The sequence below is a fragment of the Notolabrus celidotus genome, chromosome 1 (genome assembly GCF_009762535.1).
Source record: "Notolabrus celidotus isolate fNotCel1 chromosome 1, fNotCel1.pri, whole genome shotgun sequence".
Classification (NCBI taxonomy): Eukaryota; Metazoa; Chordata; class Actinopteri; order Labriformes; family Labridae; genus Notolabrus; species Notolabrus celidotus.
The window spans coordinates 5,889,005-5,902,914 of NC_048272.1; the positions used below are offsets into that span (position 1 = coordinate 5,889,005).

The window sequence follows — 13,910 nt, forward strand, 5'->3', positions numbered from 1 at the left end:
TCACAGATAGCGTTACTTCAACCCTCTGAATCTGATCCAGAATCTGATCCTGACGGAGAGGCGCCTGCAGCAGGACCTTTCTGAACGATTGGTCACAGATTTAGTGTTTCTTGTTGTTCTATTTATCAGTATGTCGACGTGTGTCTTGGTACACAGCGACGAACATGTAGCTATGTGGCTATGCTAACTAGCGCTAGCACTTTTCAATGAAAAATAAAAATAATCCACTAGATCTTCAAATCTGCAGACGTGGGGAGTAAAACCGACCTTTGTGTTTATTAAGACAGCCTACAACTAGCATGCCTCCCTCCTAAGCTCCTTGTTAGCACACATGTGTGCAGGGAATGAAAAACAGAGGAGGGATTGAGTTGTATTTTATACAGTCTATGGGCTGAACAAGCTCCGAGCTCTGACTCCGTGACAGACCGGATATTGTTGTGACGTAACAAAAACACGGAAGTCTGAAAAGGCTTGTTTCAGCACACATTTACAGAAAGGTGGAGAAATCAGAACAGGGGCAGAATGGATTTTTCTCATTTTCAGGGGGGTTTGTAGACATGCCAGGGAAACATATTTCAGGTAGAGAACCATTAAAAAGTCGATTTTGCATGATATGTCACCTTTAAAACAACTTGATGCACAAACTTAAAACTGATCCCTTCACTGCATAATATATGAGTCAACATGTCCCACTTGCAACAAGAAGATGAGAATGTACACACTATCATTGTCTTTTAATAATTTATTCTGCAGAAGCAAACAAAAAAACTAATTATTATGCTAACTCATGGTATTTTTAGGGGGTGCATACCACCACATTAACTGAACAAATACACTTTCAAATCTATATTCTGACACCACATGGATACTGAGGATCGAGAACTAGATGAGAACTAGGATCATGTCTAGTTAAGCTAGAAGTTCACTTAATTGATTTAACCCTCCTGTTATGTTGCGGGTCAAATTGACCCTTTTTAAAGTCTATTTTAGGCAGTATATGCCTTCCAAACCAGCTAAATGCAGCATAAAAAATCTTGGCAGCATGTGACAGAAGAGGTGTCGTGTTAATTTATCAACATCAAATTCAAAAATGTAAAATAAAATTTAAAAAAATCTATGTCATGTGAAACTATTGTATTCATATTAAGGGCTTTCCGATGTACATTAAAACAAGTTTTAACATTAATTTTAATGAAAAAGGAGTTATCCTCATTGAACCATGATCTGTGAGAATTAAAGAACACCAATGGACTGAATCTTGATTTAAATGGAGTTGATTTAAAAAAAAAAATCTGATTGGGATTGTTTGAGGTTCTGACACTTTTGGATAATTGAATATGCACCGGGTCAAATTGACCCAAGAACATTATTGCTGTTCCAGAGAAACAAACATAACAGGAGGGTTAAACAGGCCTTCGACTCACTTTGTACCGACTAATGTTTTAATTATGCTATTGTCTGTTTATTTTACTGTTTTATGATTTCATTTTAAATTGAATATTTTTCCTGTGAAGCACTTCGTGATTTTATTCTATGAAAGGTGCTATACTTAATAAAATTGACTTACTTACTTACTTTAGAAGAATGACTGAAACAGAAAAAAAATAGCTAGCATGGCTTCTTTAAAGTAACAAAATCTGCAAAGAACCACTTGTATGTAAAATGTTAAACTGCACTTATGTAGCACCTTTTCGTCTTCAGACCACTCAAAGTGTTTTAACACTGCATGTCACATTCACCCTTTTAAAAACACTTTCACACACTGGAGGGCAGAGGCTGCTATGCTAAGTGCCAGGCTTCCCACAGGTATACATTTATTCACTTATTGCTATGCACGCGAGCGATTTGGGGTTGGGGAGTTATGCTTCTTGACTTAGAACACTTGATGCAGTTGGGCTGCAGGAGCTAGGAAAACAATCTCCCACTTAATGTGTACAAAAAACGAATGTAAATAATGCCAATTTGCAGCTTCACACTGCATTTAGTATCTTACAATCTCTGAGCAAAGACACATTAACAGAAAACTGTGAAGTCTGGAAGTATGTTGTCCTGGTGAAGAAATACCCCAGCACACATCCTCATAAATGAAGAGGTTATCATGACCTCTGCCATAAGAGTTCCTTTTTGGTGTCATTCATTTGATGGCCAGCAGGGTTACAGGAAGGCTGAAGGCCCAATCATCATGAAAGTAAATGGATGAGTGTACTATGCATGAGTGAAGAACTTATTGAATTTTGTATCTGGCTCTGGAACTCACAGACAAGCAATAACATTAACCGAACTGAATGTGACCCCCTGTGAGAGACATTACAGCTGCTGAACATCTGTCTTCACCCTGAAGGTAAAACACCATCATTTTTTAAGCCTATTATGGTAATAGGGGACATTTGGCTTCAGGCCTCTCTGCCAGACAGCTTTAAGGCAGTATAAGGTAAGGTCATATAAGGAGAAAATCAAGTTGTGTATTTTGAATTTAGATCTGGCTCACAAACAAGCACAATTTTTTGACCAGATTGATTTTGTTTTGTTTCGGAAATATATTCAGATGTCGCCTTTTCTATGTTAAGCTTAGCAGCTGCCAGCTTCAGCTACACTTAAAGAACAGACAATTCTTCTGAAGAATGTAGGAAAACGATTTGCTCCATAAGTTGGATGCATGATAAGTCTGATCCGCCATTTGTCAAGTTTTTCTATCAAAAGGGTTATCAATACAAATTAATTTGCACCATAAACTGTGTAAATAATGGACGTAGTATCCGTGACGTCACCCATCTGTTCCTGAGCGCCGTTTTGAAGCCAATCAACGGCGGCAGCCATATTGGAAATGCCGAACTCAACAAGACATAGTGTGACGCAAAGGGGCGGAGTTTGAGCCTCCTAACCAACAGCTATGTGTTCCCGTCTGGGAGTCAAGTCAGTCATGTCCTTATTTGGGTAAAAACTTGTAATCTTATTATCTTCTGAACCGTCGCGTTCGAAAAAAATTCACCCCTGTACAGTGTGTGCCGATAGAGAGATTAGCTACGTAGAGCCAAGCTGTTTTTTGAACCAGGCTGTAAACATGTTTATTAATGCTGCAAAGATCGTCTTTTTTGAATTGGTGTCTATGTGGTTTCCGGTGTTTCTGCAGCCAGCCTCAAGCAGATTCACGATGAATTGCAGTTTATAACACTTCTGCATGGGTTTCATATTTTGAGACCGGAGGTTGCCGCTTGTTTTGCACACATCAACCACTCACTTCTTGAAAGTGTTTATTGATACGGAAATATGTAACTAGTTTTTCTGTTTTGTACTACTGAAGAAACCGGGCGGTGCAGGGTGGTGGCCTCTGTGGAAGGGGACCCGGTCCATATGTAGATATTAAAGGCTCTTTCTTAGTTAGTATATAAAGAATGATTTATATTTTCAAGTAACTGTACACTATATTTAAACACACTTACGAATATTATATTCCATTTTTACCAAGTCTCTGTTCTGCTAAATGCTGCTAAATACTACACACTGTACCTTTAATCTTTCTGCTGGTTTCTCTTACAAAAAAAATCTTAATTGACTTTATCTGATTAAAAAAGGAATACAATATAATCAAAACAATGAAATAAACTCAGTCTTTAAATTTCTGAACCGTTGCCCACATTTCTGGTTGGTTCATTGATTCAAATAGAGTTCAAATGAATAAATAAAGTGAAAAAATGTCTCCCAGGCTGAACGAGCACCCATTTTCAGGTATTAATCATCATAATGTTGGTGTGAAAGCAAATATTCTGCATGAATATTTCTGACACATTTTGTGTTCATTGCCTGTAATTATATAAATTTCATGCTACCATGGAGTTGTGATAGTCACCACCCACCCCTGAAAGAGGTTTCAAGGTTGAAACCACACAGAGTGAACAAACATCCGTCTCGTGGCAACACACACAATCACACAAACAATGAAGATACCTTGATTCCTCTCATTCCAACGATGCCAATCTCTCCCTTTCCCCCCTTATGCCCAGGCAGCCCATCTTTTCCTGGTAAACCCTGGAAGACAGAAACATGAGTTACCCCTTGTTCACTCCATTATAGATAGATAGATAGATAGATAGATAGATAGATAGATAGATAGATAGATAGATAGATAGATAGATAGATAGATAGATAGATAGATAGATAGATAGATAGATAGATAGATAGATAGATAGATAGATAGATAGATAGATAGATAGATAGATAGATAGATAGATCACACACCGATTCACCGGGTACTCCAGGTAGGCCGGCTTCACCCTGCAGACAGAAGACAGAATTATAGTAATAAGTGAGGTGAAATTATTGGCTGTGCTGTCTACTCACTGGCTCTGATTTAATAACAATGATCATCCACGTTCAGGGTCACTTGCCTTCTGTCCACCAGGGCCACGTGCACCTGGAAATCCAGTGGATCCTCTTTCTCCTGGCTCACCTCTCAGACCCTGGTATCAAACACAGAAAACAATTACACTTGTTGATCATTTGTAAAATCAATACTGTAAAATCATTTCTGAGGGTTTAGTTACTGAAATATAAGACCACGGTTTAAATGTCCTCTTTGAGTTGAGTGATTTATATCTGTTGTTTTGCAGATAATAACAAGTTGTCCTCAGCCTGACTGACCACCAAATTGAAATTACAATAGAAACCCAAATATAGATTACATTTCATAACAAGCAAAAATATTTGAAATCAGGGAAATTAGCTAAAATATATTGACATCAATTATGATGATTGATTGCTTCTAAATAAAAATACCCAACAATTGCAGAGTTCAATTTGTATAGCTTGAACAAAACCAATCTGGTGGTTTCTCTGCTTTATATCTTGTGAAAATTTAAAATATTTGCACTTTGGAACCCTGTTTGGAAAGAACAGGCAGTTTTGTTCAGTTATATGGGCTTTAGGAAAACCTCGATTCATATTTACTTTCCTTTACACTTTTTCTACGCCCAATAATCAATAGATACCTCAGCTTTAGCTCTGTAACTCAAATATGATGACAAGTTATAATAATAAATAATAATAACTGGGATTTATATAGCCACTTTCAAGAAACCCAAGGTTGCTTCACATGGTCAGGTAGGGGGTCTGGGGGGGAGGTGGGGACAACACTAGCTAATGGGGAAAGGTCTTGAGGAAAAGGTGCGTTTTGACTGCTTTTTTTAAAACTGTCCAGGTTTGGGGCGCTGCAGATGTCGGGAGGGAGAGAGTTCCACAGAGTAGGGGCTGCCACACTTTTGAACCTAGAGGGAACTATTCCAGAAGCCAGAGAGGAGTTGATGATGTCCATAATGATGGGGCAGAGGGTGGGAAGACAGGCCTTGACCAGCGCCGTGGGCATAGGGTCAGTGGAGCAGGTGGAGGCTTTAGCTCTGGTAACCATTAGACACCATGAAACTATCACAGACACTGGCAAGAATAAAAAAAATTACCAACTCCCCAGCAGGTCCCTCTTGGCCTTTCACTCCTTTTTCTCCTTGCACACCTTTGGGTCCCCTGTCCCCCTGAAAGCAATAATCAAGAAAATAAAGAAAGAAAATTAAACAAGGGTGGATGTTTGTACTGCGTTTCACATTTAGACCCATCCAGGAGTTTACTGACTGTTTCTCCTTTGATGCCCTTTTCTCCAGGTGGTCCTCCAACGAGCACAGTGTCCCCCTGTGAGAGAGAAACAACAGCTGCTAAACATCAACACACAACGTTTCACCCTGTTATATTTATGGGACACATTTAGCTCCAGGGCTCTGCCAGACCGCCTTTAGGCAGCATCAGGTAAGATCATTTAAGGAGCAAGTCAAGTTTTGAATTAAAAAGGAAGATTTCATAAAATTTTGAATATAGTTCTGCCTCACAAACAAGCATTAATATCAACCAAATTGAATTGGTAATGTTTTATCAAAATAAGTATATTCTCCAGAAACTATTCCTTATTCCTGAAGTCTGAATCGACAATCCTATACCTGATGCTTAAACTTTGAACATTTGAACTTTCGAGAGATGTATGTGCTGCTTCTGATATTTCATGTAGCTATTTCCTTTGTTTCCTCTCTCGGTACCTATTTCTCGTCCTGGTCTGTCTGACCACAAAAACAGTCATAAACTAAATGTGAGTAGATCAGTATGGATGAAAGGTCAAACCTGCAACTTTTCACCCAGACTGGTGCACAAACCCAGAAGATATGTTCTATAAGCCTAAACCATACTCTTTTTGTTTTGTGGCTTTTACCCAACCAACCCATGAGGGATGTAAAAGGTTCACTGTGGCAGCTACATTGTGAAATGCCTGTTTTGGTAAGGTTTTGGAACCTTGCCTACTTTCCAAGGTTAGGGTAAACAGAAATTCTGTATGGCAAAAATTGAGAAAGGCAAACCTCTTCCATGTGCTCCTGCTACCTTATCTTCAAATACTTGTTGTATCAAAGCTTATTAACATTGTGTGTATTCATGTATTCCTCCGGCTATCAACAGATTTGACAATGTGAGAGAGCTCTTTCAAAAACAGCAACACAAATAAATCCTATTTCCCTCTTTCTCAATTTCTGCTCCCTTGTTGTCTTTACAAACAAATACACAAGCAAGAAGGAAGAAAGAGAAAGGCTTACTAGATATTAAAATGCACACACCTTCTCTCCTTTGTCACCTTGCAGCCCGCCATCTCCCTAGACAAAAAAAGGAAAGATTGAATGCAAAGTATTTCATTGAGGCGTGTAAATTAAATTCACTACTTTAGATGATCGCTTGGGGGACAGAAATTAGTGTGATGTCACATATAGACGGTAAAAATGAGTGGTCATGTTTACCTTTTCTCCCCGAGCTCCTCGAGTTCCTGGTGCACCCTGATGAAAACAAAATGATACACAACAGGCACTTAAAACATAACAGGTATGTTTCCACTCAGTGCCTGTTTCTTTGTATAGGAAGCTAAACTCAAATAGCAAAAACATCATGAATCCTCAGAGTGATTAAACAGCCAGCACAGGTTGAGTAGATTTATAACGATGGGTTTGTAAGTACTGAGAGGGAGGAGAAGGCCAAGTGAATCACTATTCTATTATCTAAGGAATATATGTTCTCTTCAACAGTTTATGGTTTACGCTTGTGGTTTCCCTCTATTCATCTTTACCGGTTGCTTCCTGGTGCATTAGTCTTCTTTAAAATACTCAAAAATTGATCCTAAAAGCTTTTGATGAAAGGATGTTGTATGTTGTGTTATTGAGTGGTTGATGAAAACACTTCATGTTTACCGTTGACCCTCTTTCCCCGTCCACGCCAGCACGACCCTCTTCCCCCTAAGAGAAACGGAGATAGCCACACAAAAACCTGAATGAAAGACTCAATCATCTGGAGGTATATTCACATCCGGATACATTTGAATGATGTAGTCATGTCTTACTCTGGGCCCTGCAACTCCTCTCTCTCCACTGACACCGGGGACCCCTACACCGACTCCCCCCTGGCAACAGAAGAATAAGTACACATTTCAATGGGTCCTTTAACATTTAGGAAGGGAGACAGAAATATGTGTCAGCTTGGATAATCACCTTGTCCCCTTTGATCCCATTGGTGCCGGGAGCGCCCTAAAACAAAATATAGATGGTAGGAATCATTAATCACACCTTTTCGTTATTTACATCCTTCACTAACACCCTTGCTTTTTTAAAACCATTGTTTGGCTCCTTTAAAAAAATAATTTCATAACATACCATCTGTAGGCAGGAGGCCTAGATATGTTTGTTTTGTTCTGTTTTGTTATATCCAACCCTAGCAGAAAAGAAAATCCAGATCAACACTCACTGCCTGTCCGGGTGGTCCAGCAGGGCCAGGTGGTCCAACGTTTCCTGCTCGGCCTGCAAATCCTTGGAGACCCTGAAATAAAACCTCATTAACTAAAATCACATTATATACTGTATGTAAGGACTAAAACATTCAGTATTATTTCATTAGTAGCTTCACTCACCCTCTCCCCTGGTGGTCCTGGTGGTCCTGGTTGTCCAGGTTCTCCCCCTGGGCCACGCTGCCCAATACCACCCAATTTCCCTTGCAGTCCAGGAGGACCAGCTGGACCGGGTAGGCCTGGATCTCCCTGAATTAAAATCAAGGTTAGGTTTTGATGCCTGGCACGTTGGAAAATTCTAATCAGAGGGGAACCAGATGCTACTCACCTTCAAACCCTGAGGCCCATCTCGACCAGGAGGACCTGCCAGTCCGATTCCCCTCTCTCCCTGAAATGGAAACATTTTGACAGAACTGCCACAAGGACTGGGTTTTATTCCAGGCAAATGTATTTAATGAATGACAAAAACTTACCTTATCTCCTTTTGGCCCAGGAGATCCTTTTTCCCCCTGCAAGGAAACCCAGACTTTGAGTTATTAAAGTTAGAATAGCTGACTGTTTTAAATTGAACAATATTACTCAACGTCTTTTTTTCAAAACAGTGCAGTGCAAGTTTGTTGAATAGTTTTACAAACTTTTGCCTCCCAAATATCTGTTAAGCCTTCATTATTATTCTGGTGAAGTCATGAGAGTTAGCATGCCTTGTTAACCTGAAGGAGAACAGATAATCAACACCTTGGGAGTCACAGGAGATTACAGTTGACACTTTTAAATAGAAAGTCTGGAAACTTTAATCACAGTGCTAAAGAGAGAGGGTTGAATAAGGTAAGATCAAATAACTGGATTCCCTGAATATAACAAAAATAATCTAATTTTATAAATATACTGTACTTTAACTGTACTCAAGATTCCTGGGTTAAATGAAGTCATACCATCAGGTGTAGGTAGAAGAGGTTGAAGTTTATTTTAAAAAACACCTTAATGAGCCCTTAGCTTTACCTGTTAAGAAAGTATCTAGAGAAACCAGATGTACGTTTTATCTTAGATTTCATAATGCTACTACATTTGTTTTGTTTTTTTAAAGTTGTGTTTTTTTGGCCTTTTTTGCCTTTATTTTATAGGACAGCTGAAGAGAGACAGGAAATGTGGGGAGTAGAGAGCAGGGGAAGACATGCAGGAAATGGTCGACCCGCCGGGAATCGAACCGGGGACCCCTGCAATGAGGGCCGTTGCCTCTGTACGTGGGGCGCTTAGACCGCTAGGCCACCAGCGCCCCGCTACTACATTTGTAGTGATAAACGTTTACTGACAGGTAACTGCATTAGAGCTTTGGTAGTAAATGAGCATTTACAGTATGTTTACAACAAACCCACATTATGCCATAAAACATCTAAGAATCCATTTTAAAAACCATTAATAACAGTCTCAATCCAGAGGACAGAAAGAAAATGTTGAATACTTACATCTTCTCCAGGCTCCCCCGATTCACCAGCAACTCCCTGACATTACAAACAGATCACATGTTGCCAACGTGTGATGTTAACAACATTATGTTTACAGAATGTGATAATATGGAGCCTGATGGTACTCACTCTCTCTCCTTTTGAACCAAAAGCACCTTTATCTCCCCTGGTACCCTAAAAGATCATAAAAGAACATAAATCACACTGTTTGAATAAAAAAGCTCTTAAAACATGTTCACACATGGATGTCATGTGTCTTTCACTGGAACTCACCTTTTCTCCAGCTAGACCTCTCTCTCCAGTCACGCCTGGCAGCGTTTGACCAGGTAAACCCTGCAACAACCAAGTTTATGTCAGATGCATTCTGTTACTCTGGTCTGCTTCATCAAATATCAGTCCGTTTCTTATTGAAGGACTGTGCTGCAATAAATGAATACGCTATGGATCTACACCCAACACTCTTTTTAGCTGTCAGAGCTCAAGTGACTAGTCAGTGACAAGTTACAGTTATAATAATGGGCGGAAAAGTGAGGATGGGTGTCTTTGTATCAACAGCTATGCAATGGTTAGTGCAATGGGAGATTTTCAACTAATTGACTTGGGATAATCTAGTTTTCTGGGAGAGATAAAAATAAATCACAGAAAGATGCAATAAAATTCAGCCCCGGGCAGCTCTGAGGCTCTAGATAAGAGGATGACACAGACATGACGTCCCAACATCCCTGACCCTGATTTTTGACCACCAAAATCCAGTCAGTTTATCCTTTCAGTTCAAGTTCAAGTTTTTAGAAAATTTGAGGAGTTTTTGGCAGATAGAAGGCCTTTAATAGCCTGTTAAGATTGTGTCCACACTGTGACTGGCATGGAGGAATAAAAAAGGTTTATATAACTAGTTCAGTGTCAATTACAGTGACTCACCCGTTCTCCTTTGGGTCCAAGTGGTCCAGCCACAGCCTGTAAGAGCAAAGTAAACGAGAGGAAATAATAGTAATTACCTGTGCGGCATGGTATGGGCTCTTGTTCACGAACAGACATAAATGTGTACTTAATAGCCTTTGTATTCTAGCACAAGGAACGGCCTGCCATTAGTGTTTTCAGCAGTTAAAGGTTAAGAGTTTTAATGTCCCCAGCAAGAACAGAAATAAAATGTACAACTCCCGCAGCTCAGTAATGGTACTTCCCACACCATAGTACACCGATTGATCTTGAAATCTTCATTAAAGCTACAAAGACTATGCAGGGTATTTTTTTTGTGTCCTTGCTTCTTTGATCATTTCCTGTCTGGCCAGAATTACAACTTAAAGAAAAGTTCTCTGGGTCAAGAATTAATGAACCAAAGTAGAATTATCCTAACCGTAACCCCCAGACTCATACCAAAAAACATGTCTCTTATCAAAGTCCTGTGCAGCTTTGTTACCGGAAAAATGCTGTTCCACTTCATCTTTCTATCTGTATAAATGCATGGTGAGTATGTGAACAAATGGTGGAGCCGCTGAGCAGATGGACAAGTGTTGCCTGGTTATTTATCAAACTGGTGAACCCATTGAGAGTGTCACCACAGCTCTGTCCAAGGTGCTGAACCTGAGGCTGTCAACAGTGAGGGAGCTGTTAAAGACACTCCTAGCGAATCATGTCATCAACAGCAGGGGCGGCAGCAAATGCAGAGCATACAGAGCATCTCTTCGTCTCTTATTCAAGACACTTTTAACCAGCAGGAAGAATACAACCTAGGTAATCAAAAGCTCCAGGCAGTGAAGTTTTAATGAAATAGAACGGGACAATTTGGCTGTTGGATGGATGCTTAATACGTGCACTATATGCTGTGATTGCAGCATTCCTGGTTTGATTTTTGCTATGAACCATTTATTACACATCAATATTCTCTTTCTGTCCAAATTTACAATAAAATATGAACTAAGGCCATATACTACTTGAGACATAATGTAAGAGAATGAACATCACAACAGAAACAGAGTAACTCTAATGTATCATGTGAGCCTGAAAACTGCCACCTGCCACACACATATATATTTTTGACATGCAGAAAAATTCCAACTTATTGGTCAGATGTAATAAGCAAAATTGAACAGATGTTAGGCAAAACGAGCAATGTTGGAAAACAAAATATACTCCTGGGAACACGCCCTAAAGGACTGAAACACAAGTTATACCTCTTCTGTGTTTTGAGAATAACAGCACTCAAGCAAATAACAAGAAACAGGAAAAAAAAGGAATCTCCAAGTGCAGTCAAGTGGTCAGGAACAGTAGAGAACTTTTACTCGATGGAAAAAGTAACCTACAGAACAAATAAAAATGAAAAGCTGTTCGAAAAAAAATGGGTGTCTTTCAAGCCATGACAGGATATCAATAGGATATAAAGTTATTCCTCTTATATGTATGTATAGACTTCAGAATTTAGACTTTAGACTTCATTGTCCCCTTGGGGAAATTCTTTTCCACAGCACCTTCCTGCATTTCCACAGACATAGACAAACATATAACATACACTGTAGGCTCAACAAACTGTCCACCAAGACATCAACACTCAGACAGAGTTGTGTGATTCAGCGAGGCCTTATGTTCAGGCTCACTATAACAGCAGGAATCAGGCTCTTGCCAAGGCGAGCCCTTCTGCACCTCGAACCCTGTACCTGCGCCCTGAGGGGAGTGGGATGAGGTGGGTGTTTAGTGGATGTGTGATGTCCTGTTCTATTGAGGTTGCCAGGCGTATGATGGCCCTGCGGTTTAAGTCTGTGAGGTTTGGTGTTGGGAGACCAATTATTTTAGAAGCTGTGGTGGTTATGCATTTGAGTTTGGCTTTGTTTTTAACAGACAACATGTTGAAGAAGCAGGTGGAGCAGTAGAGGAGGATGGATTGAGTCATGCTTTTATATTGCAGCAGAAAGAGACGGGGGGCAACATAGAGTCCTTTGAGTTTACGGATGGTTGACAGTATTTGATGGCTCCTTTTTTGGATGTCACTGGTGTGCAGGTTGAAAGTGAGTTGATTGTCCAGTGTTCCTCCGAGGTATTTAAAGCTGTCAACTGTTTCTACTGTCTGATGGTTGATGGTGGCAGGGTGCTGAGGTGAGGTGGGGCTGATTATGAATTCTTTTGTTTTAGTGACATTGAGATGGAGATGATTATCCTCGCACCACTGAGTGAAGTGTGGAATGGTGTGGTGGTAGTCCAGGACAGAGTTGTTGTCTGTAAGCAGAGAAATGATGGCTGTGTCGTCTGAGTATTTGAGGTATGTGGTAGTGGGTGATGGGCTGGTGCAGTCATTGGTGTAGACTAGAGGGTGTAGAGAAATGGGCTTAGCACACAACCTTGTGGTGCTCCAGGGTTGATTGTGATGAGTGGTGATGTGGATGTGCCTACCCGGACTGCCTGCAACACGCATGTATATATATATGCACATGTATGTGTGTATGTGAATGTATGTGCATGTGTATGTCTGTGCATATATGTGTGTATGTGAATGTATGTGCATGTGTATGTCTGTGCATATATGTGTGTATATATATATATATATATATATATATATAATTGTATATTTATTTTATTCTTTTGGGTTATTTATATATGAATTTATGTATTTTCAAATTTGAGTTTTGATTATCTTTATATAAACTTATTTTTAATTTTAATTTTTAAATGATTATTATTATTATCTTTTTCTTTCTTTTCCTTTTTTTCTTTCTTTGTATATTTCTATATAATTTACTTTCCAATTTTGTATGGGTGGAGGGTCACAAAATGTAAAACAAAGTGTTGTGTCAAAAAAGTTTGAACTTGTAAGAAATGTATATCATATATATATAAAATTGACACAATAAAGTATAAAAAAAAAAAAAGAAAACTGCCACCTGCAAGCACTTATTTTAAAATCCCCAAAGCCACATCATAACGAAACTGAACAACTCATTCCAGATAACAAAGTAGAGGTGATAAAAAATGGTAATAAATGTGTTGATGTGATGAGACCAAGCCTTCCTACACATTAACAAACATGTGACATTTCAACAGATGAACATCTGTTCAACATCTGTAAAAGCAAGCTGCAGAATTTCTGTCAAAATGCTCAGAAAACCTTGCAGCTCTGATCGAGCAGCTGGTAAATCTGTGCGGTACTACATGTCATTATGCAACCTGGCAGCACACCTGATGTATTCAAGAGCTGCATTACAAAAAGCTGCGCTGTGGGCCAACAAGTTTAATTTCTCCTGTTTCATTCCAGAGGGAGAATCAGCTGCACCATCAACAATGTAGAAAAAAAAATACACAGTGTGTATTATAGAACAAAATGAAGTCAGATGCATGGACGGTTTACTTAGAATTTGATAAATGTTTATATGATTTCAGCCTAATTGACATTGAGATGATTTTACAGGAGCCCTGCCTAAAGGAGTTATGCGTGTATGTGACCTTCCCTGTCATGTTCAGTCTCACTGAGCTGAAATTCAGCTAAATTGAGATCCTCTTTGGCAGGACTGGCAAAGATTTTGTCATCCACAGCCAATCTGTCTTAACAGATGTCTGCAGTCACTCAAATACAAACAACTGGCAGGCATAAATAATTCAGTGTTAGTGGT

The 13,910-nt window shown here is 39.4% G+C and overlaps 1 protein-coding gene across 1 annotated transcript in view; it reads right to left on the reverse strand.

Annotated features, from left to right (window-relative positions):
- Window positions 1-13,910, reverse strand: part of col7a1 (collagen, type VII, alpha 1) — a 76,631-nt gene that overhangs the window by 12,730 nt on the left and 49,991 nt on the right. The window contains exons 88-105 of the mRNA XM_034698528.1: window positions 10,234-10,269; window positions 9,589-9,648; window positions 9,445-9,489; window positions 9,316-9,351; window positions 8,326-8,361; window positions 8,181-8,240; window positions 7,976-8,101; window positions 7,813-7,884; window positions 7,560-7,595; window positions 7,412-7,471; window positions 7,263-7,307; window positions 6,819-6,854; window positions 6,642-6,677; window positions 5,620-5,676; window positions 5,451-5,522; window positions 4,386-4,457; window positions 4,237-4,272; window positions 3,946-4,026 (exon numbers count right to left, since the gene is read on the reverse strand). Coding sequence (XP_034554419.1) covers window positions 3,946-4,026; window positions 4,237-4,272; window positions 4,386-4,457; window positions 5,451-5,522; window positions 5,620-5,676; window positions 6,642-6,677; window positions 6,819-6,854; window positions 7,263-7,307; window positions 7,412-7,471; window positions 7,560-7,595; window positions 7,813-7,884; window positions 7,976-8,101; window positions 8,181-8,240; window positions 8,326-8,361; window positions 9,316-9,351; window positions 9,445-9,489; window positions 9,589-9,648; window positions 10,234-10,269 — 1,002 coding nt within the window. The remainder of the gene's footprint in view (window positions 1-3,945; window positions 4,027-4,236; window positions 4,273-4,385; window positions 4,458-5,450; window positions 5,523-5,619; window positions 5,677-6,641; window positions 6,678-6,818; window positions 6,855-7,262; window positions 7,308-7,411; window positions 7,472-7,559; window positions 7,596-7,812; window positions 7,885-7,975; window positions 8,102-8,180; window positions 8,241-8,325; window positions 8,362-9,315; window positions 9,352-9,444; window positions 9,490-9,588; window positions 9,649-10,233; window positions 10,270-13,910) is intronic.